The sequence below is a fragment of the Pteropus medius genome, unplaced genomic scaffold (assembly GCF_902729225.1).
Source record: "Pteropus medius unplaced genomic scaffold, Ma_sr-lr_union100, whole genome shotgun sequence".
In the NCBI taxonomy this organism is placed as follows: domain Eukaryota; kingdom Metazoa; phylum Chordata; class Mammalia; order Chiroptera; family Pteropodidae; genus Pteropus; species Pteropus medius.
Genome location: NW_024344371.1, coordinates 1739708 through 1767349, shown reverse-complemented (window position 1 = coordinate 1767349; position 27642 = coordinate 1739708). Strand labels below are relative to the sequence as shown.

Here is a 27642-nt window from a genome sequence, read left to right as displayed (position 1 = left end):
CTGTGAAAGTTGAGAAGTATTGGCTTTTTCTTTCTTTTTCTATAAACCCGCGGATTCTCTTGGAAAGAGTAGAAGTTAGGGCACCTCGAGTGCAGGGTGTAGCCCCAGGTCTGCCACTCGTGGTGAGATTGTGGGCCACATATCACCCCTCTCCAAGGCTTGCTTTCCTATCCATGAGTGAGTGTTCGATGAAATGATCTTTAGGATCGCTCCTTGCTCTGGCTTCCTTTGGGAAGGAGCTGACTTCTGAGAAGCAGCTTCTCTCCCCCTACCTTCCGCCTCCTGGCCTTGCCTGATTTCACCTTTCCTCCCCCTTGTCTGCCTAACCTCCTAGAGGCCATCGGTTGCCAGCAATGAACACACACACTGAAGGTACCCTGAACCCTCACGGGTGTGGCAGTGCCTGGGTGATGAAAATTAGGAATCCAGATTGAACTCAACTGAATTCTAATATCAGTTTTCAAGTTTATTTTTTTATTATTATTATTATTATTATTATTATTATTATTATTATAGCAACTGTGTGTCCTGGTTATCATACTAAAAGTTTCATATACATTATCTCAGTTAATTTTCACAGACTCCATGAGGTGGCTCTTGTTGTCCCCTTGAGCTGTTGGGAAGGATCGGGTATGTGCTGGGACCCCAGACTTCTGATGGAAACACATAGGTGTTGAGTTTTCTGAGTAGTTAGAGATGCGGGATGTACTGGCTGGCACCGGCTGGAAATGAGGGCCGCGTGATGCAAAGCTGCATTCCTACTGACTCCTGTCTTACCCTCTCCCGCTGGCCCCTGTCTACCAGCGCCCACCCCCATATACGCACCTTCCTTAAGTCAAAGCCACTGGCTAGTGCCTCTTTTCTATTTCTGTACAGGGGTGACATTGCGAGCCCTGAGCTCAGCACCAAATCACCCAGCACCTGCTGTCTGCCTACTGATGTGGCACGAATACAAATGTAATAGGGATTTATGACCTTGGGCATTTCTGCAATGCTTTCCCTCCCCAGGGGGCGCGGTGGGAACTCAGTGTAATGGGAGTTACAGGAGCAGCGCGTACTCCTTCCAGTTCCAAAATTGTCTCAACTCCTGATCTCAGAGTGTGGCTCCTTTTTTTTTTTTTGTGGGCCAGTCTTAGCTTGTTGGCATGTTACCTCCTCTGCCTAATTTTGTCTCAGTGGCTAAATCCTGCTGGCCTCGAGGGCTTGCTTCTGTGGGTTTTGAGTCCATATTGCAACCCTTACAATGGACCTGGGCCTTAGACAGCTTTGCCTTGTGCGCCTTCCCCCTGCCTCCTGCTCAGCTTCGCCTTTCTGGGCTCACCTGCCCTGACTCCCCATTAACCATCCGGCCTGGGCCCGGGCAGTTCTTGCCCTAAATGGCCTGAGGCCGCAGTCCCACCCCACTCTCCTGTTCCCTTTCCTCCAGCTCCTGCATAACCTGTGCCTAAACTCACTGCACTGCTGACTCCTAAAGCTCAAGCGTGAATGAAATGTCTCTGACATGTTCCTGCCCTTGTTCTCTTTTGTGCTTCCCCTGATCCTCGGCCCCTCATTTAAAAAGTAGGAGTAATGACAGCGCCGCTTCAGTGAGTTGAGCCACGTGACCGCCGGCATGGCATCTGGAAGATGCTAAATGTTTCATCTCCCTCCCTCACGCACCTTCAGGGACCTGTGTCTGTACGCAGAGGCCACCCCATCTCCGAAACACACCCCTGAGCATTTCTTCCCTGATCAGGACACGCACGTACTTAGTGAAATCGCCCGTCCTTGGGCCAGCCCAGTCGCCGCCTCCAAGGTGACCGCTGATGATCTGATGTGCAGTGGGCTGTTAGAGAATCTGCAAGCAGTCGAGGTTAGCAAAGCTGCCCCCATTGGGTCGAAGAGTCTCTAGTTCTGATCCTGGCTCTGGCACTTAGAATAGAAATGTGACCTTACAAAGGTCATGACTTCTCTCTAGACCACCATTTCCCCATCGATGAAAGAGTTGGTTCAGTCAAACTTTACATTTGTTCAGCTCTAGCATCTCCGTGAGCTTCTGGAGGGTCCACTGTGGTCCCTGCCAGATGAGCACTGGCAGGGGCTGAGCCATGTGTGCCCTCTGGTCATCTCTGGGCTGGTGCATGCACCTCAGGAACTAGAGGGTTTTGCCCGGAAGATTTCCAGCTTTATTTCTGCTCCTGACAGTGTCTCCTCCAATGTTGTGTCTGCTCCCCCAAATGCTTTATTTATCCCCAATTCTCTCCCTTCACAGGGGAAAACTTAATGACCCAGCCGCCTTAATAAGAGTCTTACAGAGTGCATTCCTCAGGTTAATTAGCTGTGTAAACCAAACAGCTGTCATTTTTATCTCTTGGAAACAGGCTGTGGAGCAATAGCCAGTGGTCATCCCCTTCTCTCTAACACACACACACACACACACACACACAATACTGACATATCGTGCCATAGCTGCACATACCCACATGCCACACACCCCAACACATACCCCAACAACCACTGCCTTTCTTTGATTGTTTTCTTGTCCCGTGTCTTAGCTAATGTGTAAGAAGAACAACATCTTCATATACATGTTTTTTTTGTTTGTTTGTTTTTGTTTTTTTTTTTAGGCAAGGCAATCCTTAGTTGACCTCACAGATTGCAAGGACCTTGTCAGCTTACAATCTTTTATTTTTTTATTTTTTACACCTACAGCACCTGGTCTTCCTGGGTGGTCTCCCATCCAAGGACTAACCAGGCCTGACCCTGCTTAGCTTCTGAGATCAGATGGGATCAGGCTTGTTCAGGGTAGCATGGCCATAGACCATCTTCATATAAATGTTAAGAACCTTGTCCTCCTTGCTCTCAGAGGACTTTGAGCCTGTCTCTTTCCGAAGTATCTACCTTCACGCTCCCCACATGCTCTCAGCAGGTCTGAAACTCCCTAAAGCTCTTACTATCAGATTGGGGATTCACTCTTTTGGATGAAGCATTGTTGAGTTCCTTGTTTAAAATGCAAACACCCTTTATCAACCGTTTATATCTAAGCAAGGGTATGCTTATGAGAAAACTAGCTGTGGATTTTGCAAAGGGTCCCAAGAGAGTTAGATCCAGAATAAGTAAATTTTGAGGGGATAGAAGAAAATGGAAAGGGACAATAGAGAAAATAGTTACTATTAGAGGGAAGCAAAACTCGAGTTGGTAGAATGTGAGATTCTTGGGTCCTGGTTGTTACAGGCCGGGGAATATGGTGTGGAGATCTGGAAGGAGAGAAGGGGAAAGGTGTGGTGGGAAGGCCAGGACACAAACCTGGGTGGCCTCGCAGCTCTGCTGGGCTGACCTCTCACCCCACTGCTCCTGGGGTTCAGGTCACTAGAAGTCTCAGGGCAATGTCTAGTAGACCTGTCTCATTTCTTAGTCATCAAGAGCTGAAGGGATCGTTGTCACTGGAAGAACCTGCAGGAGTCCAGGTGTACAAATCGACTCTCTGCACCAGGTCTAGGAGGACACCTCTTTCTATAGAGCACTGGTCTGAGGTCGAGGCCACCCTTCCCAGGGAGAAGAGAGAGAGTGTCTGGTCCCTTCAGTTTCCCATGGTTGCCAAATGAGGTGGCCCATGTGTTCCTTGAATCGTAACAGGACAAGAAGGTTTGGAGGCAGATAGCCTGGGACAGAAACCCCTGTCTCCTCTCTTCTTAGCTCTGTAGACTTGGACTCATTTCTTCACTTCTCTAAGACTTGCTTTCTTAATCTGTGGATATAATATACCTACTTCAGAGATGCCAGAAGGACGAAATGAGCTAACGTAAGTACTACGCTCAGGTACAGTGTAATTTCTAGGTGTGTGGTATGTATCATCTCTATAATCAGCTGCAGAAAATGACCTTTCTGAACTTAGTTTGGAGGAAGATAAGGATGGTATAGGGTTAAGGCTTTGGTTAAGAATTTACTTCATGACAAGGAAGATTAAATTGAAGGCCCTTCATGGCATCGGGGCACTCCTCCTACCCAACAGTCCAGCAGGCCCTGATTTTGACCTTGGCCAGCTATATCCAGTGACGTAGACATGGTGGATCCCAGTGGGGTCTAGTGGGGGCCTTGCTGATCGAAGGCCTTGATGGGTCCCCGCTTTCCCTGTCTACTTTGCTAGGAAGAATGTGTCTCCAGCATGACGTCTGGCCCAGGCCTTATATTTCTTTTGCTTCCTTTGCATTCTTATTTGGAGTGTGTGACTTCCGAGCGGATAACCCGCAGTCGGGGAGAATTCTGAGAGCATGTTAGAGTGAGAAGGGGCTTCGTTATCTCATCTCACCCGTGCACTTTTTTACCAGTGAAAAAGCTGGAGTGGAGGGAATGTCTTTTCTTTCAGGGAGCTGGTCTTTCTTGTCCTGGCTTGCTTTCTTTTGGCCCTGGCTGGCAGCCATGACCCTGACATGGACACAGGTGGCTTCTGGCTTGCTCTTGGGAGGGAGCTGGGCCATGGATAACCACAGCCTGCTTTCCCGTTTCCCCAGAATTAGCTCTGTGTTCTGCACGGACTTGAGCTTTGACTTGTCTGCCTTCCTTTCCCACCCTCTCCATTGCGATTCAGGCTCATGCTGGCGCCTGTGCTCTTCTTTGCCCTCCTCGAGCTCTCTGGGAGGGTTTGTCTTCTGGCCAGACTGAGCTGAGCTTCTAGAAGGCTCCAGGATAAGGGAAGAGGCTCAGCCTTTCCAGATGGAAAGCAAGCAGGAGCCAAACTGGCTAAAGGCCTGACAGGCTGGATTGATAATAATGCTGTGTCTCTGCGGCAGCGCAGCCAGGGGAATGCTGGCCAAATGACCTCAGAGAGGGGGCAGCTGCAGCTGAGCATTTCCAGCTCTGAGAGAGACTGGAGGCACGTAACACACACCAGGGGAAGAGCCTCGTGTTGAGAACCTTTCTCTCTCTCTCTCTCTCTCTCTCTCTCTCTCTCATGTATTTATACATATACTACGTAGAGGCATACAAGAATAAAATAGCAAGGGAAACTGAGGCCCAAAGGGAAAGAAGAAATTAACAGCTTGTCTTCACGTGGGCTTCTGCCATAAGCTGTTCTATTTCGGGCCTCCATCCCCCTAGCTAGTTGACAAGCAGAACTACTTAAAATACCTGTGGCAAGCCTGCTAGCTTAGCTTGTCTCTAAGGATTGAGATAAATCCCTCCTTTAGCCATGTTACTATGATAAGCAACGCGTTTAAGTGTGTGAGGACATCTGATCCCTCCATCAGTGCCTGTACACATGGAAGGAGCGTGGAAAAAGCATGGGCACCCCAGACACTGAAGACTGAGGGAGGGGGCAGTAATAAGCCCATACTGAATATCTGGGACATTTTAAATTTGTTTTATTTTATAATAACACCTATTTTTCTGAGCATACAAGTTAATATATACCCAAAGTATAAAAGTTTTAAATTATTAAAAAGTAACAAGGAAGGAAAAAGTTTACCTGTAATCCCATTACCCAGAGATATTAGGTTAAACTGCATGTAGTTGCCATTTTTGTAGGTCAAAAATGGCTGAATCTCAGCAATTTCATGAGGAAAATAGGCACAATATCAGCTTAATATACAAACATTTTCTATTCCTTTCAAAATATATTTTTGAGATTATGATATATATACAAGTTTACGTCTATCTTTTTTTTCATGAAACATAAGATAAGCATTTCCTCCATATTTCTCTAATAACTACATAATAGTCATTTGGGAATATTGAAGGCATTGTCACAATCCCAGCTTGAACTGTTCTAGCTCCTGTGTCCCATAGCCCAAGAAAAGAAAGAACCTTGTTTCTGACACTGTCTTGGCCAGCGAACAGGCTGGGATCAGCTCTCAGCAGGGTTGGGGAGGGAGCTCTGGTGACAGGCCACCGGAAGGCAGCTGGCTCCTGCTTCTCTGTGGAACATGGACCGAGTGGAGACAGCGGATGGGGAGTGGAAAAGTTTGCTCCTGAGAGGCTGGGCAGAGTGGAGAGAAGGGTGTGCTCACTGTCAAGGACCAAGATGGGATTCTGGAGAGTCACATTCCAGCAAGAGGCTTCTCTGGCCCGGAAGGGATCGTTTTAAGTGCTCAGGTGTTTAATTCAGCCGCTGACACATCTGTGGGCTCTGTGTTGACTGAGGTGGGTCAACCTGAGAAGCAGGCTTTCTTCTCAAGGTGTTTTCTCTGCCTTGGCTTCCCACATGGCCGGTTTCAAGGTCAGACAAGCCCTTTGGGTGAGACAGAAATTGTCCCACTTTACCATGCTTCCCATGATGTCTGTGCGCCCAGCTGGTTTCCTCATGGAAATGAGCGATGAAAGGAGGGAGGGAAGGAGGGGAGGGGAAGGGAGAGGAGGTATTCTCTCTGGTGCCTGTGCCGGAGAGGAGGGATTCTCACTGGCTGTCAGGCAACAGGAAAGCCACACAGCCTCTTTGAACCTCAGCTTCTCACATGTAAAACGGGAATCATGCTGCTGACCACGTGGGTTTGCTGTGGGGCTTAGATAGGTTATGTATTGAGACTCCTCACACAGTACCCGGCACATGGCGGGCACTCCACCCCTTACTACTGACCTTTTGTTACCTCCTCACTCCCCACCCCTCCTTTTAGACTCCCCAAGTGCAGGAAGGAAGTGTCTTGTAATAACATTAATGAAAATGTTAGTGCTATTGAGCATTTACTATTCACTCGACCGGTATTTATGGAGGACCTACTATGCGCCGGGCACTTTTCTCAGCCCTGGGAATACAGCAGTAAAGGAAAGTGAGTTCTGCTCTCCTGGCTTATCCATTCTAGCATGGGGAGGTAGACAATACACAACTCCTGTAAGCAAATAAATGGACGATAAATGTCAAGTGGAGATATGTACTATGTGCCATGAAGAAAAATGTGGTAGGGGCAGGAATGGACCGGGCGGAGAGAAGCCAGGGGGCCGTGGTGCTGTTCCACGCAGGGCCCCGTGCAGCCATGACTGGAGCATTAACCATCTGAAAAAATTTGTTGTTTAAAAAAGCACTTTTGGACATGATGAGGACAGTCCCAAGCCCCGGTGTTTCTGGCTTTGTGGGCTGTGAAGAGGAAAGATGGTGTCGGGCAAGGAGTTTTTATAAGTAAGTCGCAGGCTTGGCACATTGATTCAGTCCCTTTGGGACTGAGCTGTCGGATTCATAGGTTCTGCAGACAACGCCTTGTTAGCTTATCGCCTTCCCCAGACAGGGCAGGGGGTCGGGAGCAGGGAGGCTTCAGAGGAGGTGGCAGAGCTTTCCCCAGGTTCCGGTGGGTGGCAGCTCAGGGGAGAGCAGAGGCTGGGGTGTGTGGGGTACAGTTGTCCCTACCCAGGAGGACTGGCAGGCCGGGGCGGGGCGTCTTGTCTGAACCTTGCTTCTGCCTGTGGGTGAAATCTGGGGCCTTGTTCTTTCCTCTGAGCACAAGGTTTAGGACCATAATTACTCAGAGAAAACAATTGAATGCACGTTGCATGGGGCAGCTGGGACAAGGTTATGCTGTGTGTGTGTGTTTCTTGGTGATCTCTACCCTGCCGTGGAGCCCATGGGGTTCAGTTCTGTTTCTTATCTCACTCCAGTTTTGAGGTCCTCCCCCGTGAGGCCGTTTCCTTCTTGGGTGGCCCATTGTGGCCCAGACCTTCATGGGGAATGACCTCTATCCTCGGCCCCAGGGCTGCGTGCCTTCCTGCCCTTAGGACCGCCTACCCACAGACTCCTAGGTGGTGGGGGATGTAGGATTCTCTCCCGTGGGTAGGAAATGCCACACCTGGGAAAGATCATGTCCCGGATGTCAGTGTTCGAAGGCCTCAGGTGATCTAAATGTTACTAGATAGGATGCGGGCTCCTGAGAGCAGAGTCTTTGTTTTGCTCACTGTCGTAATTCCAGAGACCAGCGCAGGGCCTAGCACAGAGCGCGTGCTCGTTAGATTCGTGGAATGATTAAATGACTCTATCCCAACCTCCACCCAATTTACAGAGGAGAAAACTGAGCTCAGAAAGTGGGGTAACAGAGCTAGAACTGGATCCCCAAGTTCCCTTGTTCTGTTTTGATGTCTCTTCTCCCTGATCCTCAGAAACTCAGTTTTCTCCAGGTTTCCAGGATTAAGTGAGAGATGTGAAACTCCATAGCCTGCATTTAGCACCTAGTAGGTGCTAAATTAATGTGTTTCCTTTTTTTCTTTTTTTCTTTTCTTTTCTTTTTTTTGACACCCTTTTCAAGTTTCTCTTTTAGGCAATGTCATCTACCAAAGATTTTTCTTCCACCTCATACCTCTGTCCCAACCATAATACCTATATTGTATTCATTTAGCTGCATGTTAGGATGGACACAAAGGAATTAAATTAAAGAATGGCCAATAGGCTCGTTTTTACGAGGTTAATCTTTCCAAGTGTATTAATCAGTGGCTCTCTAGGGCGAGGATTTCCGTGGAGGGAATGTTCTGGGCTCTCAGGACACGAGGGGACAATTCTATGTGGACCCCATCACTGAGTGTCCGCTGTCTCCTTGCTCCACAGTGGCAGATGAAATGCTGCAAGTGTGACTCCAGGTTGCCTCACAATTACAACAGTCACCGAGTGGAGAACGTGGCTTTGTCCTCAGGCCCCACCCGCTGGTGGCAGTCACAGAACGGTAAGGGCCTGCCACCTGCAGGGGCCCAGACTTGTGGAGTCTCCCAAAGGTGGGGGTGGGAACCCTTTGGTTTTCCCGGGCATTTTTTCACTGCACTGGGATATGAGCGGTTGACGGGCAGAAACTTCCGCCTCCATATTTGGTCTCTCAGGCGTTGTGTGTAGAAGAGTTAAGAGTTACTGGAAGTTAAGGAGGAGAGGGGAGTCCCTCTATTCCACTCCGCTTACTCACCAGGGGCTTGTTGAGGGGACCGAGTCTCGAGGACGGGTCCATGTTGTACGGACAGGTCGAAACTCTTTCAGGTATTAGCGGTACCAGGTGATTGTGGGAAGGAAATTTTGCCAAGCACGGATAGGATCTTGAATAGTTAATATAAGCAGAAAAATGCTGGTGCCATATTCCTCTCTGAGGGAAATCAGAGGATCGAGCGAGAGTGCCTCTGCCTTCCTGGGGCTGCTATAGTCCAGAGCCTTCTTCAGGAGAGGAAGGTGGAAATTCTCTGGTCTAAAGTTCCTACTTTTTGTCCTTCTAGATGTCAACCCTGTCTCTCTGCAGCTGGACCTGGACAAGAGATTCCAGCTTCAACACATCATGATGGATTTTAAGGTATGTTTCCTGGGGATGGCAGTGGATAGGAGAGGGACCCTGGGCCATGTGGGCTTAGACTCATGGGGGGCACGGAGCTCTTGTCTGCCCAGGCTGGGTGACACTTACTCTGACCCTATATCACAGTGACAGCAGAGGCCCCACTCAAGAGAGAGCAGTGGCACCTCCAGGCTCCCTGTCTTGGCCATGCAGTGATGATATATCTGCCTCCTCTCAGCATCCCCCATCCTCAGTCCATCTAATTCATTCATCTCTGCCAAGCAGCAGTTCTGCTGGCTGGGCCTGTCACTTATTATACGGTTTTTATTCTTGGTATACTCTGTTTTAATAACTTTGCCGATGAGCTTGAGTCTAATAAACAGCCAGAACTGGCCTGTCCACATGAAAGCTGTGCTTCGAAACAGCCCTTCTGAAGCAATCTACTCATTCAGGGCTGTTTCTTCTCAGAGGACTTTCGGATTCTGCTTTTAGACTAACGTCTGACATACTCCTTTGGGAGGGAACTTTTTTCCCTTTTTAATTTGTGACAGGCGATTTTTTTTTTTTCTTTTCAGAAAAGATTTGATTTTATTCGTTCTACAGAAATAGATGTTTAAGGATCAGGTTTGGTCAATAAGATTGGATGATAGGGAAGGGTGATTGTCGGGACTTAAAATGAGTTGTGAAGGAAAAGCAATAGGACCTAATTTCTTGTGTGACTAAGGAAGTTAGTTCTAGGAGCCTCGCCCCAAGAAAAGGTCAAAAGTATTTTGAGACGTGGCAGTGTCATTTGAATACATGCCCAATCTATTCCGGTGACAGCTTTGAGGAGCACCATTCATTTGGATGGATGCTGTGAGTTTCTTTGTTTTATGGTCACTCACCCATTCATGTATCTGTGCATTCTTGCTCCGGACATACAGAACAGTGATTACATGTTAAGGTCGGTGCCAGATGTCAGGGATACAAACGATGAGTAAAGCTAAATCACAATCCTCAAGTTGCCTTAGTTTTTGTAGGGAAGACAAAGAAACAGTAGTGAGAGCGTGTGATGTGCGCTCTGATTCTGCTAAGAAGAGGTGCTGGGGAGTGTGGGACGGGGCATCTCGTCGGTGCGTCTTGTCTCGATGGGGCGTGGTGTCAGCGAACACGTTCAGGGCGAGATGAGCCTTTCTAGACCCGTAATAGCCAGGCGAAGGGCGAAGTTTATTCCAGGCGGAGAGAACAGCAGAGCACAAAGGTGAAGGGGCAAGAGACAAGAGGGTATCTAATTGGGGAGGAGGAAGGTACATCGGGTCTGGAGGGAAAAACGCGTGTTCGTGGTGAGAGGTAGGGATGTGGAGGGCCGCAAAATGGTGAGAGCTGAGTTTACAGATATCGATGGGGAGAGCGGAGAGCAGACTAAAGATTCACCTATTCATTCAGCAAATGTGGACTAAGCACCTACTGTGTCCTGGATGCTGGGAGTACAGCTGTGAATAAGACAGACGAGGAGCCTGTGCTTTACTGTAGTGGGTCTCAACCAGGAGATATCTGGCAATTTCTGGAGATAGTTTTGGTTGTCGCGACTGTGGTTATGCTATTGCCATCTACTGAGCAGGGGTCAGGGATGCTGCTTGTCATCTTATAATGACCAGTACAGCGGCCGCCAGCATGTTTAGGAGTCTGTTTCTGTGATTGTGTCTCCAGGCCTTCTGGCCCTTCAGTCACTCAGACCCCGCCTTCTCTGTCACTGCAGGGGCCCATGCCCGCTGGAATGCTGATCGAGCGCTCCTCAGACTTCGGCAAGACCTGGCAGGTGTACCAGTACCTGGCTGCTGACTGCACCTCTGCCTTCCCCCGTGTCCGTCAAGGCCAGCCTCAGAGCTGGCAGGACGCTCGGTGCCAGTCTCTGCCCCAGAGTCCTAACTCACACCTAGAAGGAGGGAAGGTATGTAGAAAGGACCCTGAAAAAGTAGCCATGGGGAGGGATCTTCAACAGCCCATCACTCACTCCTTCGTCCAGACTCAGGAACGGATGAGAACCCGCTGGGCGGTGCTCCTTCCTGTCTTTCCTGAGCTCTCCACCCTCACAACACTTGCCGCTTGTCCTCTTCGCTGCCCAGGAGGGGTATTTCGGAAACCGTGGAGAGCACTGCACGGCCCGGCCCTGCTCTCTGCCGTGGCCTCCTCCCCCACAGCCCGATGGCCCATCCCCACAGTGGACAGGGTACAGCCAGCTTTGCTCCAGTGCGAGGACTTTGAGATGGCCAGTTAGATTCAAGTGAGCAAATCACACTAATTTAATTTAGTCTCTGATTTCACCTTGGTAAAGCTTAACGTGAGAATGACCTTTCTCCATTTAATCCATCTATCGAGCCTCATCCTCACCCTTGAGGAAATTCTGGTACAAGCCACAGCTCCAGGTCGCCTGGACTTAAACCCTGAGCTAGAAATGAGAACCTGCCTCCGGAAGCATCTCCGAATGCCTCTTCCTGAACCCTCCCACGTGGGGCGAAATCCTTCCATTTCTCTCGTACCTACTTTTCCCCGCTGCCGCTGCCGCTGCCGCTGCCGTGGGAGGCTTTCTCGGACCGGACCGGCCAGGGCGCCCTCACCACGTGCTCCGAGGGCCGCCCTCCCTGAGAGCCGCGCGTCTCATCCCTCCTCTGCGACAGCTGCTCCTTGGTTAAATCGCAGCCAGATCCACGATGGCCGCATTCTCCAGACCCCAGATTAGAACACAGGGCATTTTCCTGACTTGTGAGGGGTGGAAGACGCTTCTTGGGAAAGGAGATAAAGTCTCATCTGATGAATGGTTTTTATTAAAAAGAAAAAGTATAGTTGAAATTTGAGTCTCAAGGGCAGTGGTCGCCATAGCTCTGCATCCCTGGGCTTCTGGATTTTCTCATTCATCCTGGGTTTTGGACAGTTAGTGCCCCTTGAACCTTTATATTTACATTATATATCTTACTGTAATTTCTGACACAAGGACATGAGGAAATTCTTGGGATTGTTGTATTTTCAACGAAGAGGAGAGATTGTTCTCTCTCTTTCTCTCCCTTCTCCTCCACCTCCCCCACCCCACGCCTGTTTCTCTCTCTCTCTCTTTCTCTCTCTCTCTCTCTCTCTCTCTCTCTCTCGGCTTGACCAGAGGGTGGTCAGAGCCTTCACATCCGCTGTCCGGTCCGCTCAGCTTCCGGATTAGGAGGACCTCAGTGGAGCACGAAGCGGGCGGGTCATCGAATGGGAAGGAGACTTCTGAGCTCAGGACACTGTTTCCTCCTCCCTCAGGGCCTCCCTTCCCTTTCCCTGTAGGTCCAACTTAACCTTATGGATCTAGCTTCTGGGATTCCAGCAACTCAGAGTCAAAGAGTTCAAGGTCAGTGTGGCTACCCCTCTAGCTGGGGACTGTGGGTGGGCAACAAAACAGTGTTGGAACCCAGGTCACGGGACCTTCCTGGTCTTCCAAATTTCTGTCAACATGGCCCTGCTTACCCCATAGAGGTACTGGAGTGGTCCCAGAGACTCAAAGGGCCTGAGCTGGAGAGGGTAGGGGTGTCTTTTCTGCTGTGGGAGGGTTGAGGGCTGCGGAAAATGGCCCCCGGAATAGCCTTCGGAAGGCAGGGAAGAAGGGACGGTCAAACCAGAATGCCTTTCCTTACCCTCCCCGCCCCAGGAGACTATTTGCCTCTAACTTCTTTATCCACCCCCACCCCTCGTTGTCTGCCTCTTCTCAGAGCTGGGGGAGATCACAAACTTGAGAATCAACTTCACCAGGCTGGCCCCTGTGCCCCAGAGGGGCTACCACCCCCCTAGTGCCTACTATGCAGTGTCCCAGTTGCGTCTGCAGGGCAGCTGTTTCTGTCACGGCCACGCTGACCGCTGTGCCCCGCAGCCCGGAGCCCCTGCCGGCCCCTCCACCACTGTGAAGGTGACAGTCCAGGGTGGGAAGGGCACGGGGCGGGGGCGGGGGGGCGGGGTAGGGGGAGACCAGAGCGTGCTAAGAACATCCTCGAGGCTCCCGTAAGGCAGGGTAGGTGCTAAACTGGAGACGTGGGTATTTAATATTTTAGCAATGGCGAAAAAAGTGTAAGTGGTTATTTCAGAGGTCAGAATTTTGTAGCACTTCCTTAGACCTGCACTATGGGGTGGGATGGTTTTTATTTTCAGTCGCATGTGAGCGTAGGCGTGGGAGTGGAGCGAGCACAAGGCCATGCTTCTCGACCCTGGCTACATGTGATAATTTCCTGGGGAGCTAAAAATATTGCCCAGACTCCCACATTCAGATACTCAGATTTCGTTATTGTTTTTTAAGGCTTCCAGACAATTTTAATGTACTGCCAGGATTAAGAGCCCCTGGTCTGGGGACTCTAAGCTCCCCTCTAGTGATGAGAGCTGGGACAGGGAGAGAGAAGAGTCTTAACACAGATGCCAGGTGCATCCCGGACCAGCTGAATCGGGTGCCTCAGAGACTGGAGTGAGAAGCTCCAGCTTGCTAAGCAACCCAGGGATTTTGCTGTGAAGCCAAACTTGAGAACCACGAGTAGAGGAGAACCCTGGGCCAGGAAGAGGGAGCTGTCATTTCATGGTCCTAGGGCTTTTGTTCTGTTAACATATGGGAACGTGATGTTTGCCTTACCGATAGGTGGGCACAAGGAAATTGTGTAGAATGGCCTGCGAGGGAGGGAAACGTAAAAGGAACATTGCTCAGCTTTATTCTTTCAACTTCTGGGCCAGCTCCCGTCCCGGGGTCCCCAGGGGGCCAGAGGGAGACCAGCCCCAGGAGTGTGCCATCTGTTGGGGCCACAGACAAGGCCCAGCCGGGGGACTGCCGGCCAGTGCCACGTGCTGTGCGCGGGGGCGGAGGGAGAGGACACGCCTGCTGTTCTCAGATCTGGCCGAACGGGGAAATTGCCACTTTTAGAAAGTGACGATGCCTGGCACTTGTCCCTGAGTTTCAGATTGAATTGGGCCTGTGGTTGGTACTTTTTAAAAGGCTCCCCAGATGATTGTGAAGTATATCCAGGGTTGACATCCAAGGGACCAGAGGGACCAGGGAGGCCTGGTGAAGGAGATGCCGTTCTAGTTGGCAGGATAGAGAAGGGTATCCCAGGTACAAAGAAACACGTTCGTGAAAGGCCAGAGGTGGGGAAAGGCAGGGCTTGCAGAGGAAGCAGCTAGAGCTCAGCTAGGCCTCCCTGCCAGGAGAGAGCGGGAAACAAGAATGGAACAAACATGCAGATCCTTGAATGCCAGGCCGAGGGTGTTGGGCTTAATTTGGGAGACAATCAGCACACAATAGCTCTTCTATTTTTATATCTTAATGAGTCTGGTAACTCATCATGCAGTGCAATTAGCCAAACAACCTCAGTCATAGATTGTTGGAATAGAAATCTCTAGAGGGCTCACAAGCTTCTAGAATCACAGTTTACCAACAAGAGTGTCTGAGCACCTTCCTGATGCTGCTTTAGACGGGGCATGACGGGGTGTCCAGGTGCAAGGGACGCGCTTGTAAAAACCTAGCCAGAGCAGCAGTGCAGACACAGGGCACACCCGTGTGCACACGTGCGCACGCACACACACAAACACATAAGCAGGCCGTTGAGAGTCGCAGGAGTTGAATGGAGGCTGGAAGAGCTGGGATCTGAGCTGGATTCTGAGGGGCGGGTGGACGGGTCGGCGGAGAGGGAGGGCAGCTCCATCTTGGGGAATGCTTTGATCGCTGTTCCTGACCTGACGACTTATGGCCCCTCTCCTAGGTCCATGATGTCTGCGTCTGTCAGCACAACACCGCAGGCCCCAACTGTGAGCGCTGTGCACCCCTCTACAACAATCGGCCCTGGAGACCTGCAGATGACCAGGATCCCCATGAATGCCAAAGTATGACCGGGCGGGACGCTGGCCCCTCTGGGCCTCAATGACCTTTCCAGGGACACAGGGAGAATCCATTCTTTATTATTTAAATTTAATCTTGTTGCATTCCTGCAGTCTAAGCTCTCCTTGCTCGGTGGGGATGGAGAGAGTATTTGGGTTGTAGCTGCCTCCTCCATCCTTCTCCTCATCCAGGCCTGGAGGGACCAAAGCTTCGATGCTTCCATGCTTTAATGCTCCATGGCTTCTTCAAGGTCTTTCTTTTACTGTTCCCTCCACTTGCCTCATCCTGTGTGGGACGCATCTCGTTTTCTACTTTGAATGGTCCCCTGGAGTCAGGGCCTTTCTTTGCATAAATGAGGGAAACGGGGGAGGGTTCCCAGCCCAGAGAGAGGCAGTGACCCAGTGGGAGGTCCCTGGTGGCAATGGGGGTGAGTTGGGATGGACCATTCAAAGAATTCTCTCTTTGGCCCAACATGGCCATTATTCTTGGATTAGTTCCCACACTGGGAGTCAGGAGGCCTGAGTTCTCATTCTACTCTGCTTTCTTACTGGCCATATAGCCTTAAATAAATTACGCAAGGCTCCCCGGGCCCCAGTTTCCGCATTTCCCAGATCTGAGTATGTGGCAGAGTCATTAGAGATGCCAACAAGTTAGCGAAGCCGTGCTTCGTCGATGGCGAAGGTGCTGGTCCAGCGTCAGCCTCGGCTTCTACTTTTCCAGGGTGTGACTGCAATGGGCACTCAGAGACGTGTCACTTCGACCCAGCTGTGTTTGCCACCAGCCAAGGGGCACATGGAGGGGTGTGTGACAACTGCCGGGACCACACGGAGGGCAAGAACTGTGAGCGGTGTCAGCAGCACTACTTCCGGAACCGGCGCCCCGGCGCCCCCGTCCAGGAGGCCTGTATCCGTAAGGAGGGGCTCCCGGGGAACCACCTGTCCCTCTAGACACAACAGAGCACATGTACCTGGAGACACATAAGCCCTCAGGAAGTGTGATGAGTTGATCGTGTGTCAGGACGTGTGGGCCATTGTTTTAACTTAGCTGTGCACTTCTAAGCAAATCACCTAACTTCTCCAGACCATCAGTCAATCAGTCAGTCATTACGTAGACTTTATTGTGGGCATAGGAGAGAAAAAAGTGAACAAGATACAATTCCTGCTGTTAAGAAACACACACACTGTTCGATGATATAAACCATACACACCTGAGAAAGAGGGACAAAGCAGTGTGTCTTTTATATGTGTCATTGCCTTTACGTGCTGTAACGTGGTTTGCTCTATAGTGTCCTGTGTCCCCCAGCACTGAGAATTCCTCCATGTCAGGGGTTATATTTGGTATCTTCAGGCCCTAGCACAATGACAAACAAATAACTGATGCCCCAAGAATAAAACAATGAATGTAATGTGATGGAACACCCCAGAGTGACTTAACACGTGAGCAAGGGCCAGTGCGTTCAAACGAGCGAGCAAATGGCATGGAAGCAATCTGACTCAGGTGTGGTGAATCGGGAGCGACTTTCTAGAGGAAGAAACGGTCTGTTTTGAAAGGCATGAATGAGATGGGTGATGGTGGAAGACAGGAGAAAGCTGGGCCACTTCCTGTTGATAATATTTGTTTATAGAAAGAGTGAGAAAAACGAGTCGACTTCTGTTTCCAGCACTTACTGGCTGCGTGACCTGAATACGTTCTTCACCATCTCTGAGCCTCGGTTTTTCCGTCTGTACAGTAGTGATAGGTGTCTCCACCTCTCAGGGTTATCGTGAGGACTGCCTAAGGCAACATGCACGAGTACCCAGCTCAGGGCTTGGCACAGAGTAGTTGTTCCGTAAAGAATGACAAGACTTGTACAGTATTTGACATGTGCCAAGCCCTGTTCCACCTGCTTCACATCTACTCATTTATTCCCCATAGGAAGCCTGTGAGGGTTGTGTAATTATCCCCGTTTTACAGATGAGGAAACTGAGGCACAGAGGGATTAAATGATTAAGGTATAAGGTCGTGAGCCAGGAAGTGGTGGAACAAGGACTTGTACCAAGTGGTCTGGCTCCTATGACCTGCCCTGAACTTTCTGCTTTTTTTGGTTCTTTATTCCTAATGTGGTGGGTGCTTTTTTCTCTCAGCCTGCGAGTGTGACCCGGATGGGGCTGTGCCGGGGGTCCCCTGTGACCCAGTGACCGGGCAATGTGTGTGTAAGGAGCACGTGCAGGGGGAACGCTGTGACCTGTGCAAGCCGGGATTTACAGGACTCAGCTCTGCCAACCCGCAGGGCTGCCACCGTGAGTAGGGGGGCCCGCCTGGCATGGCGTGGGTCAGTCTGCGTGGGGCCACCAGAACCGTGACACGCCCTGCTCATCAGGCTGTGTTTCGGATGCTGTGCCACTGGCCTCCAGCAGGTGGCAGCACAGCCCTAGGTTGGAAGGTGGGACTGAGTCAGCGAGCCGAAGGGAGGGCCCTCAGCCAAGCCACCAGGTGCTGGAATTGGTGGGAAATGCAGAGGATTTATGAGTCAGTCAGATTATGTGGAGGGATCGGCCCCGCCTGGTTCTACTCCCGGGCTGGGCCCCCTCCTGGCGTATGTTCTCTGGGGGTGAGTTTTTGGTGAACTGTCCCTCAACCTCATCAGCTTTTGCTCCTGCAGGCTGTGACTGCAGTGTGTTGGGGTCTCAGCAGGACATGCCATGTGACGAGGAGAGTGGGCGCTGCCTGTGTCTGCCCCATGTGGTGGGACCCAAATGTGACCAGTGTGCTCCCTACCACTGGAAGCTGGCCAGCGGCCGGGGCTGCGAGCCCTGTGCCTGTGACCCAAACAACTCCCTCAGCCCCCAGTGCAACCAGGTACACAGCGAGGGTGGCCCCTGAGCCTCCCATCAGCATGTGCAGCCCCCACGCTGCTCCTCTGGGCCTTTCCTAGGGCCGCTTCAGTCCCCAACCCCGGGGAAGGCCACCAGCATCCCTCCCTCGGTGGCTTGGAGCTCTGGCGATGCCTGTTTGCCACCCCTTCGCGAGGCCATCCTGGGCTTTGACTTAGGAGCTTGTCTCTGAGTGGGGGCCCTAGTCCGGGGACCCTGGTTTGGAGGCTGCTGCCTCGGGGAGGTTCTGCTAGCCCGGGCCCGTGAAGGAGGCTCCTGCACCGTGCTCTCCCCTCCAGTTTACAGGGCAGTGCCCCTGTCGGGAAGGCTTTGGGGGCCTGATGTGCAACGCTGCAGCCATCCGCCAGTGTCCTGACCGGACCTATGGAGACGCAGGCATGGGATGCCGCGGTATGCTCCGCCAAGTGGGGGGTGCTGAGCCTGTGGGGGCGTGAGCACTTGGGGGGGCTCGCGGTGGGGGTGCGTGGTCCATGGTAGGGGAGGACATCCGTAGCCACACATCTGATGTGGGCCCTGGTGGCCCCGTGAGAGCACATGGTCCCCACTGCTCTGGCCAGCCCGCTAGGCCTTCCAGCCCTGGGCCAGTGACATCGAGCCGTCCTCACGTCCCCACGACAGGAGAGTTACTTTGCTCCCCAGTCCCTGAGCAAGCATTTCCCAGAGCCACCTCCAGGGCCTCAGCAGGGAGGCAAGGAGGAGGATGCTTCTTCCCTCCTCGTAGACAGAGGAATGAGTCCTCGGGGGTGGGGAGGCGTGCGGTCCCCAGAAAGCCAGTCTGACAGCAGCCACAAGAGCTCGCAGACCTGGGCCTGGTCCCAGCCCAGCCTCGGCCTTACCGCGTCGTGCGGGGCGCGTCGCGTGCTCTCTGTGGGCCTCAGTTGCCTCATCTATAAACACGAGAGTGCAGGGGCGGCCGGCTCTGTCACGGAGTCGCTGCGGAAGTCAGATGAGTTGCCGTGTGTGTGGAGAGTGTGAGACTGAGGACAGTACCTGGCACGTAGTCCGTGCTAGGAAAGTGCTCGCTTTTGTTTCTGTCATCACCAAGATTTCACTCTGACCTCGACAGTCTATTAACGTCAGAAAGAACCTCAGGTCAGACCTCCTCTTGAGCGTTCCCCACCAGACACCTTGGTCTCCCTGACCCCGGCCTCATTTCTCCCCGTCCTAGCCTGTGACTGTGACTTCAGGGGAACCGAGGGCCCAGGCTGTGACAAGACCTCAGGCCGCTGCCTCTGCCGCCCTGGCTTGACCGGACCCCGCTGCGACCAGTGCCAGCGAGGCTACTGTGACCGCTACCCAGTGTGCGTGCCCTGCCACCCTTGCTTCCAGGCCTATGACGCCGACCTCCAGGAGCAGGCCCTGCGCCTCAGCAGCCTCCGAAATGCCACCGCCACCCTGCGGCCTGGGCACGGCCTGGAGGACCCCCGCCTGGCCTCTCGGATCCGGGATGCAAAGAGCAAGATTGAGCAGATCCAAGCAATTCTCCGCAGCGCCCCGGTCACGGAGCAGGAGGTGGCCCAGGTGGCTAACGCCATCTTTTCCATAAGGTAACTCTATTTCCTGCCAAGCACTTATGTCAGGACAGCCCTTTACAGTTTACAAGGCATTTTTCATGTACCTGCTCTTACCCATCACAACAGTTCTGTGTGGGTGTCATTACTTCCATTTTCAGATGAGGAAACGGGCACAGATAGGTGATGTGACAGAGTCACGAGGCCACCAAGGGGCAGAGCATGGCCTCGGAGCACAGCCTGGAGCCCACGCCCAGCATTCTTTCAAGTGCTCGGCCTGCCCGTGGGAGAGTCAGCTCTGGATTAGTCAGCCTGGTGGAGGGCATCCGAGAGGCAGGGGCTCTAAAAATAACTTGTATTTGCCTTTGGAATGGGAGCGGTCCCACCTACACCCACCTCCTACCAGCAGGGGCTCCTTCTTAGTGAGATTTGGTTCTGGAAGCGGCTATAACTCGTTTTCATTCCCAGACTGTCGTGCCCAGAGCCGTCCAGGTGTGTGATTGGCCTGAGTCTCACAATTGAGTAGCGAGTCCATAGGCCTTTGGTAGGCTGGCAGCGCGGGTGTGGAAGGGTGGTCCATGCTTAGCAAAGCCTGGAGGTGGAGAATGTGATGCGGGGGAGTTGGTGGTTGGTGGAGCTGCCAAGGGCATAGGGAGGGGAATCGGGGCAGATGAGGCCCCTGGAGATGAGCAGGGGCCGCAGCTGTGGGAGCTCAGTGTGGGGCGTGGACTGCAGGAGAGAGCCTCGGTGCCTGGGCTGTACAGGTGCTGGCTGAATCAGCCTGCAGTGAGCCGGGGAGCAGGGTCGGGGCGGTGCTCCTCGTGGAGGTGGAGGAGATTCGGGGGTGTCAGGATCACACACGTTAAGGAAGGAGAGGTTTTTCTGGATCTGCCTGCAGAGGGGTGGAGGGGAGTTAGGCCGGCGCCCCCGGCCCCTGCCCTGCAGGATCCTCTTCAGCCTTGGGATCCTCCTCCTGTTGCCTCTGCTGAGGCCTCTGCTTCTCCTAACTCAGTAGCCGTTTCTCCAAGGGGAGGGCTGGTTCTGGGGAGGCGACCCCCACCTATATGTTAGTGAAAGCTCCTCTCCTGTCTCAGGCGGACTCTCCAGGACCTGCAGCCCAATCTGCTCCTAGAGGAGGAGACCCTGGCCCTCCCGGGAGACCTGGAGAATCTGGACAGAAGCTTCAACCGCCTCCTCATTATGTACCAGAATAAGAGAGAGCAGTTTGAAAAGATGAGCAGTGCTGATCCTTCGGGTGAGGAGTCGGCGCTCAGACAGCCACAGGCATCACCGTGTCACACCTCGTCTCCCCTCCCGCTCCTGCATCCCTGCGCCTGGCCTCCGGCCTCCGGGTCCAGGGGCCACTCAGTTTTTCTCTCCTCTCCCCGCAGGAGCCTTCCGGATGCTGACTGCAGCCTACCAGCGGTCATCCCAGGCCGCCCGGCAGGCCTCTGACAGCTCCCGCAGGCTTCTCCAGCTCAGGGACAGCCGGAGAGAGGCAGAGGGGCTGGAGCAGCAGATAGGAGGAGGGGCTGCCAGTGGCCCTCATCTCGCAGCCCTGAAGCTGGGGTTGGCTTCTTTGCCTGATCTGACACCCACCATCAACAAGGTGAGTCATGGCATGGAGCCCCACTTCACGGAGCCCCACCCCAGCTAGTCACACACTAGCTGCTGCTACATGTTTCCTGTTAGGGCAATGTGAACCTATCCCGCTCCCCAGCCCGTCCTGACCCTTGTCCCCTCATGGGTGTGCTCAGTGGTTGTCAAGGAGACAAGTTTCTGGTGCCCCGTTGCCATGGAGATGTCTGGCTGTTTGTTTCCTGGGTGTGGGATGGGAGAGGTTGTTGAGGAGCCGTGAGTACCCTGTTGGATGCCCCCCTCTCTCCGCAGCTCTGTGGGGGCTCCAGGCAGACCGCCTGCACCCCAGGAGCCTGCCCTGGTGAGCTCTGTCCCCGAGACAACGGCACGGCCTGCGGCTCCCACTGCAGAGGTGCCCTCCCCAGGGCCGGTGGGGCCTTCTGGACGGCGGGGCAGGTGGCCCAGCAGCTGCAGGGCTTCAATGCCCAGCTCCAGCAGACCAGGCAGATGGTAGGTGTGGCCAGGGTTGGGTGGGCACCTGTCAGAGGTGGCAGAGGGGACAGAGCCCCAGGGCAAGTCAGTTCCCACTTTACGGTCAGGAGATGAGGGAGCAGAGATGTCCGGTGACCTGCCCCAGGCCCCATAGCAAGTGACAGGTGGAGTTTGGGGCCAATGTTTCTGGCTTTTTAAAACCTGACTCCACGTCATTTTTCTCTGGGACCAAACTGAGTTAGTTACACATGTTTCCCAGGCAGATCGTGGGCAGTGAGTGTCCATAGAATCATGGGGGTTGCTGGGGGGCCCCCTGGGGCTTTGGCCACCTCTGACTACAGTCTGTGTCGGCAGATTAGGGCGGCCGAGGAAGCTGCCTCGCAGGTGCAGTCAGATGCGCAGCGCCTGGAGACCCAGGTGAGCGCCAGCCGCTCCCAGATGGAGGAGGATGTCAGGCGCACACGGCTCCTCATCCAGCAGGTCCGGGACTTCCTCTCCGGTGAGCCTGGACTTGACCCTGCCCTGGGCGTGCGTTTCACTCCTGCTGTCCTGGAAGCACAGCCAGCCGCCCTTTCTCCTGGCCGCCCTGTCACTCGCCTGGCTGGCTGCCATGGCCTTCCAGTTGTTTTCCTACCTCTGCTCCTGCCGCCCAAGGTTCAGTCTCAACAGAGCAGCCTGAAACATCTTTGAAAAATGTGTACACGGAGTCACATCCTACCTGTGCCTAAAATCCTGCCTTGGCTTCCCCTTGTTCTTGGAACAAACGCCCAACTCCTAATCATGGCCTCTGCTCACCTCCTGGGTGTGGACGGTGTCCTCCCTCTGCACACCGGCTCTCCTTGAACAGGCCGGGCTGTTGCCCACCTCGAACGTTTGCTTGCTCTTTCTCTGCCTGGAATGCTCCCTCCAAGGCTGCTGATTCTTACCCTTCAGGTCTCAGTGTAAATATCTCCCTAGAACCTACCTGGTTGTCCCCCTTCCCTCCCAGGCCCCTCGACCTTCGCCGCACTGTCTGAGCCTGCGTTGTGGGATTCATTTGCCTGCGAGGGGATCGTTTGCCTTCTCGCTAGACTGTGAACTCCCCGAGGGCAGGGATGGCTGTCTGTCTTGTTCACTGTGTCACTGGAACCTAGCATAAGGCCAGACACCCAACGTCGGTCGAATGAACAAATGAACCAGATCCCCTCCCTCGCCGCCCTGGCGAGTGGAAAGATCTCTGGCTAGGACTCAGGAACCTGGGTGACGCTGCACAAGTTGCTTTTCTCTGAGCCTCATCCTTTGCTTCTGCAAACCGGGATGGTAGTATTTTACGAGTTTATTCTGGGGATCGAGTAACTGATGTAAAATGTGTTTTGAAAAGTTAAAGATGCCTCAGGAATATGAGTTGATATTATTAGATTTCTAGTTCCTGCCAGGGAATTTACTTGGCTGGGAGCCCAGTTAATAGGAGCTGAGGGCGTGGTGTAACAATGGCAGTTCTTGCTACTATGTGCTGCCGCCTTTGCTCTGAATGGGCTGAAGCCCTCCTGAGTTTGGACAGTAGGCCAGAGAGGGGCAGGAAGGGTCTGCTGGGGTCCCCTGGCTTGACTGAGGCCATGCTGGAGCCAGCTCCCCTGACAGCCCCAGGATGGGGAAGAAAGTTACCTGGGGGTACAGGGAGGTGGTGCCCAGCAAACGGGGACTGAAGGGCAGGCCGAAGTTTGGAGGTCAGACTCACAGATAAGGAGGCCTTCCCCTGATCATGCCAAATGGAGCTGAAGGACCACCCACACCGCATCAGCCCCGGCCCGTGGGCAGGAGGTGGGTAGGAAGTCTCGCCTTGGGGTGCAAGGCCCATAGGAACAGGCAGGGTACTGCTGGCCGTGGGGCCCTTTTCACCCTCTCAGTTATACTTGTGTCTCAGGTCAAGTCCTATCATGGAGCCAGGGGCAGAAAGAACCAGGGACCCAGGACAGTTCTCAGTTTCCAGGGCACAGGTGCTGGTCTGCAGGGGGTGCGGGTACCAGTTGCTGTTGGCACCGCAGGGTCACAGCGTCCGGGGGAGGCCTGCGGACCACGCCCCTTCCCATGTCTTCAGATGGGATTGACAAAAATAATAGTTCAGGTTTACCAAGTTCTTACTAAGTGACAGGCACTGTCCTAAGTGCTTCGCATTGATTACCTTATTTAATCGCCACTGCCTGCCGCTTTGCGATGAGCACTCTAGGCACAGGGAGGTTAAGTAACCTTGCTAAGGGCATCCAGCCTGGAGGGAGTACAGGTAGGATTCATCTCAGTCTGTAGTCAACACCTTAGATTATTGCACTACGAGACAGACACTCTCTCTCTCTCTCTTCACACACACACACACAACACACACACACACACACATGCGCGCACTGCACGCACTCTTTCCTCCTTGCCTTTGCTAACATTTTTCCTCTCCCTGGATTATCTTCCCTCCCCACCTCTCCTGACCTGGCTAATTCTCACGCATCCTCTCAGAATCCTCCAGGTACCCCACTCTCCAGGCTGCCTCCCTGGACCTGTCAGACCGGGTTAGACGCCCCTCCAGTGGCTGTCCTAGTGCCTCGTGCTTACCCCGTCACTCGGGGTTGTGCTTCCTTGGTGACGAACCTGTCCGTCCCACCAGATTTTGAGTTCCATGAGCGCAGGGACCAAGTCTAATTTGATTTTCATTCTCAGCTCCCCACATGCTGCTGTTCAGAGCAGTGAGTGTTTGCTGAGCCTACCCTGGGACTCAGGAGCCTATGAAACTGAGTGTAACGCAGACCCAGCCCATGGGCACAGGCAGAGTGATGCAGGATGGAGGAAGGGCTGGAGCCAGGTGGGAGGAAGGGCAGGAGCTCGGGGCGGGGCTTTCTGGGAAGACACATAGGGAGGACTCTGGGTTAGAGGAGAGGTTGCTGGTCTCTATCGGCAGCCCCTGTGAGAGCTCTTAGTCAGGGATAAGCCCACTTTGTTAAACTCAACAACAGTTATGCCTGGGCTCCTGCTCTGGCTCCGAAGGGACACGGCAGTGAAGGAGACGTACTTCCACCTTCCAGGAATGTCCTTCCACCTGGCACGGGGAGGAGACTGGGGCTGGCACCCATGTAACTGGTAACTAGTGAGGAAAGCCTCTGGTTGCAGCGTAAGGCTGGGCCCAGGGCCCCAGAGGCGTTCAATGCCAGGGCAATCCATCTGGGTGGGCGGGTGCCGCCTTCACCACCACGTCGATACCAGTGCAATCTGTGAGAGCGATCGGGGACAGATGGCGGGGAGAGGCCATCTCTGTACTTGTGAGCTTATTCTCCGACTCCAAGTTGGTTTGTAAAATTCTTGCTACCCGATTGTTTCATTTCATCCCTTCAGGTTGAGGATGGTTATTTCCGTTTCACAGATCAGAAAACTGAGCTTGAAGAAGCCTTTTGACCTGTCTCAGGCTGCCTGACTAGTAGGAGGGAGGCCTGGGTCTGGAGCCCTTTCAATCATTCACTCGCTCTACAAACCCGATGTGCCCGCGAGTGCCGAGTGCTGCGCTAGGGGCTGGGGCTAGAGCTGAGGACAAGACCCAGTGTCTGCCCTGGTGGAGCTCACGTTCCCAGTGGGGAAACAGACAGACAGACTCCGGATGAATGAGTTACGTGTCCGGCAGGTGGGCGGTGACGAATGCAGGGAGAAAGGCGAGCAGAGAAGGGGGATGAGGAGCGTGCGATTCGCGATCGAATGGCCAGGCTTGGCCTCTCTGGGAAGGTGACATTTGAGCCAAGACCTGGCAATCGTTATCTGCCTTTGCAAAAACGAGCACTCCGGTCTGCGGAGGGGCGAATGGAAGGGGTCTTATTGCTAAGGAAGCAATTCCAGTTCCTGACTGCGCTCCCCAATTTAGGGCTGATTATGTTGGCGCTTCAGGCATTGTGCAGGAACAGCTGTCTGGCACCGCCTCCTTCTCCCCAGCCAGCAGTTTCCTGTGCCACCAGACACTTAGTTGCCACAGCTGTGCTGACAATCATCCTCCCTCAGCGTTCCCGGAAATTCTCAGAGAATGGGCACCTGAGTATGCCTGAGAGGGGCGGCAGGGCCTCAGGGCACCAGGCAGAGATGTCACAGTGGGGCTTCCCATGGTGCTGCTCAGCCTGGAGAAGCCTCTGATCTTTGGGGAGGTGGCCAGGCTCCCCCAGTCTGATGGATGGCTGTCTTCCAGACCCCGACACTGATACGGCCACCATCCAGGAGGTCAGCGAGGCTGTGCTGGCCCTGTGGCTGCCCACAGACTCCGCCACAGTCCTACGGAAGATGAATGAGATCCAGGCCATTGCAGCCAGGCTGCCCAACGTGGACCTGGTGCTGTCCCAGACCAAGCGGGACATTGCTGAGGCCCGCCGGCTCCAGGCTGAGGCCGAACAGGCCAGGTACGGCCCCGGCCCCGGACTCCGCCCCATCCCGGGCTGGGCTGGCACTTAGCTCCCTGCGTCTGTCTGTCGTTGCTGCAAGGGAGAGAAGAAGGTCTCCAAGTCAGCGGGGTGCAGGGGGCGGGGAGGCAGGAGGGGGCGCTTACTGTGGTGCGGGTGGCGAAGCGATGCACAACACGCAGGTGACACTTTGCTCGGCCCAGCCCTGTCTTCTGTCCTGGAGGAACCTGTGCCCGAAGGGCGCCTCCGACGTAACACCCACATTCATCGTGTCTGCTTGGGGGGGTCCTGGGATGGAAAAGCCACTGAGGGAATATCCCCCTTTTTGTCCTGGCCGGGAAGGATATTCTCCTGGACTGGTGAGTGGGCTGAGCCACACATCTCTTCATTTCCTGTTTGCGCATTCTGTCCCCTCTCCCTTCTGCCCTCCCGACCCCAGGATCCGAGCCCATGCGGCGGAGGGCCAGGTGGAGGACGTGGTGGGGAATCTGCGGCAGGGCACGGCGGCTCTGCAGGAAGCTCAGGACACCATGCAAGGCACCAGCCGCTCCCTTCGGCTCATCCAGGACAGGGTTGCGGAGGTGAGGTGCTTTGGCTTCCTTCCGCCATTTTGGGAGCGAACAGACAGATTCAGACACGAGGCGTAGAAGATGCAGAAAGTGACTTAGATAGAAACTGAACTGGGACCTAAAGAAGGTGGCTTACAGCCTCGAGCCTGGCTTTGACCTTCGGTTTTCTGGTCTCGTGGCGAAGTGCAGAAAGGCGTCGGGGTCCGCTGAGCTGGAGAAAGGGGAGGCGGGGAGGCGGGTAGACAGATAAGGGAGTGGGAGGGGGCAGCAGTGATGTCCTGGCCGGAGAAAGTTGTAGCCGCCCGATGCGTGGAGGGAAGAAGGGTGGCGACCACCGCCCAGGGGACCCGCCACAACTCCAAGTCTCTTCCCCAAAGGTTCAGCAGGTCCTGGGGCCAGCGGAGACACTGGTGACGGGCATGACGGAGCAGCTGGGCGGCTTCCGAGCACGGATGGACGAGCTGCGCCGCCAGGCCAAGCAGCAGCGGGCACAGGCGGCCCTGGCCCAGCAGCTCGCGGAGGACGCCAGCGGGCGGGCGCTCAGCGCCCAGGAGGTGCAGAGCAGGCAGAGTCAGCCTGAGGACGCAGAGCGGGGCGGGGGTCCTGAGCAGGAGGGGGCACTTTGTAAGCGTGCACTTTGTACACTTTGTCGGACCGTGGGCTCAAAAGCACTTAGAATAATAATTATTCTAGAACAACCAGACGGGTCTTCGGGATGAACCAAAACCTGGCCGGACGTCTGAGTTCTACCTCTGGCTGCTGCAGGTGTCGCTGGTTCAGGGATGTTAGAAGCGATCCAGTCCAGGCCCTCTCCGTTTACGTCACTTTTTCCGGGCCCAAAGCTCATCTACAGAGCAGGTCTCTTAACACCTGACCTGGAGCTTGTGCCCCGTCATGGCTGCCCAGCCCAGGCAGACACTCTCGACTCAGCCTAATCTGAGAGCCCCATCGCTGTCAGAATTAGATCAGAGAGAAGACCACAGAGCCATTCTCCAGGCCTCCGGTGTACTGGGAATGTTAGCACTTGCAGTCCTGGTATGATGGCCAAGCTGCCGAGTACACTATTAAGTGACAGCTATGTGCCTGGCACTGTGCCGGAGGTGAGTGAGAAATAACAGGGCTACAGATAGAGTGAGGGAAACGCAGAGGAAGTTTAAGCTCTAATTCGTGG

General features: G+C 53.7%; 1 protein-coding gene and 1 pseudogene across 6 annotated transcripts in view; one reads left to right on the top strand and one right to left on the bottom strand.

Moving 5' to 3' along the window:
- Positions 1-27642, top strand: part of LAMB3 (laminin subunit beta 3) — a 54818-nt gene that overhangs the window by 23762 nt on the left and 3414 nt on the right. For all 6 annotated transcript variants that reach the window (XM_039870299.1, XM_039870296.1, XM_039870297.1 and 3 more), the window contains 18 exons: positions 8498-8612; positions 9145-9218; positions 10936-11127; positions 12495-12558; positions 12917-13110; positions 14939-15059; positions 15775-15963; positions 17178-17333; positions 17696-17892; positions 18206-18317; positions 19096-19474; positions 20533-20693; positions 20830-21047; positions 21329-21526; positions 21863-22007; positions 25695-25902; positions 26342-26483; positions 26849-27025. In XM_039870299.1, coding sequence (XP_039726233.1) covers positions 8498-8612; positions 9145-9218; positions 10936-11127; positions 12495-12558; positions 12917-13110; positions 14939-15059; positions 15775-15963; positions 17178-17333; positions 17696-17892; positions 18206-18317; positions 19096-19474; positions 20533-20693; positions 20830-21047; positions 21329-21526; positions 21863-22007; positions 25695-25902; positions 26342-26483; positions 26849-27025 — 3042 coding nt within the window. The remainder of the gene's footprint in view (positions 1-8497; positions 8613-9144; positions 9219-10935; positions 11128-12494; positions 12559-12916; positions 13111-14938; positions 15060-15774; positions 15964-17177; positions 17334-17695; positions 17893-18205; positions 18318-19095; positions 19475-20532; positions 20694-20829; positions 21048-21328; positions 21527-21862; positions 22008-25694; positions 25903-26341; positions 26484-26848; positions 27026-27642) is intronic.
- LOC120608668 (uncharacterized) lies at positions 2683-2801 on the bottom strand (annotated as a pseudogene).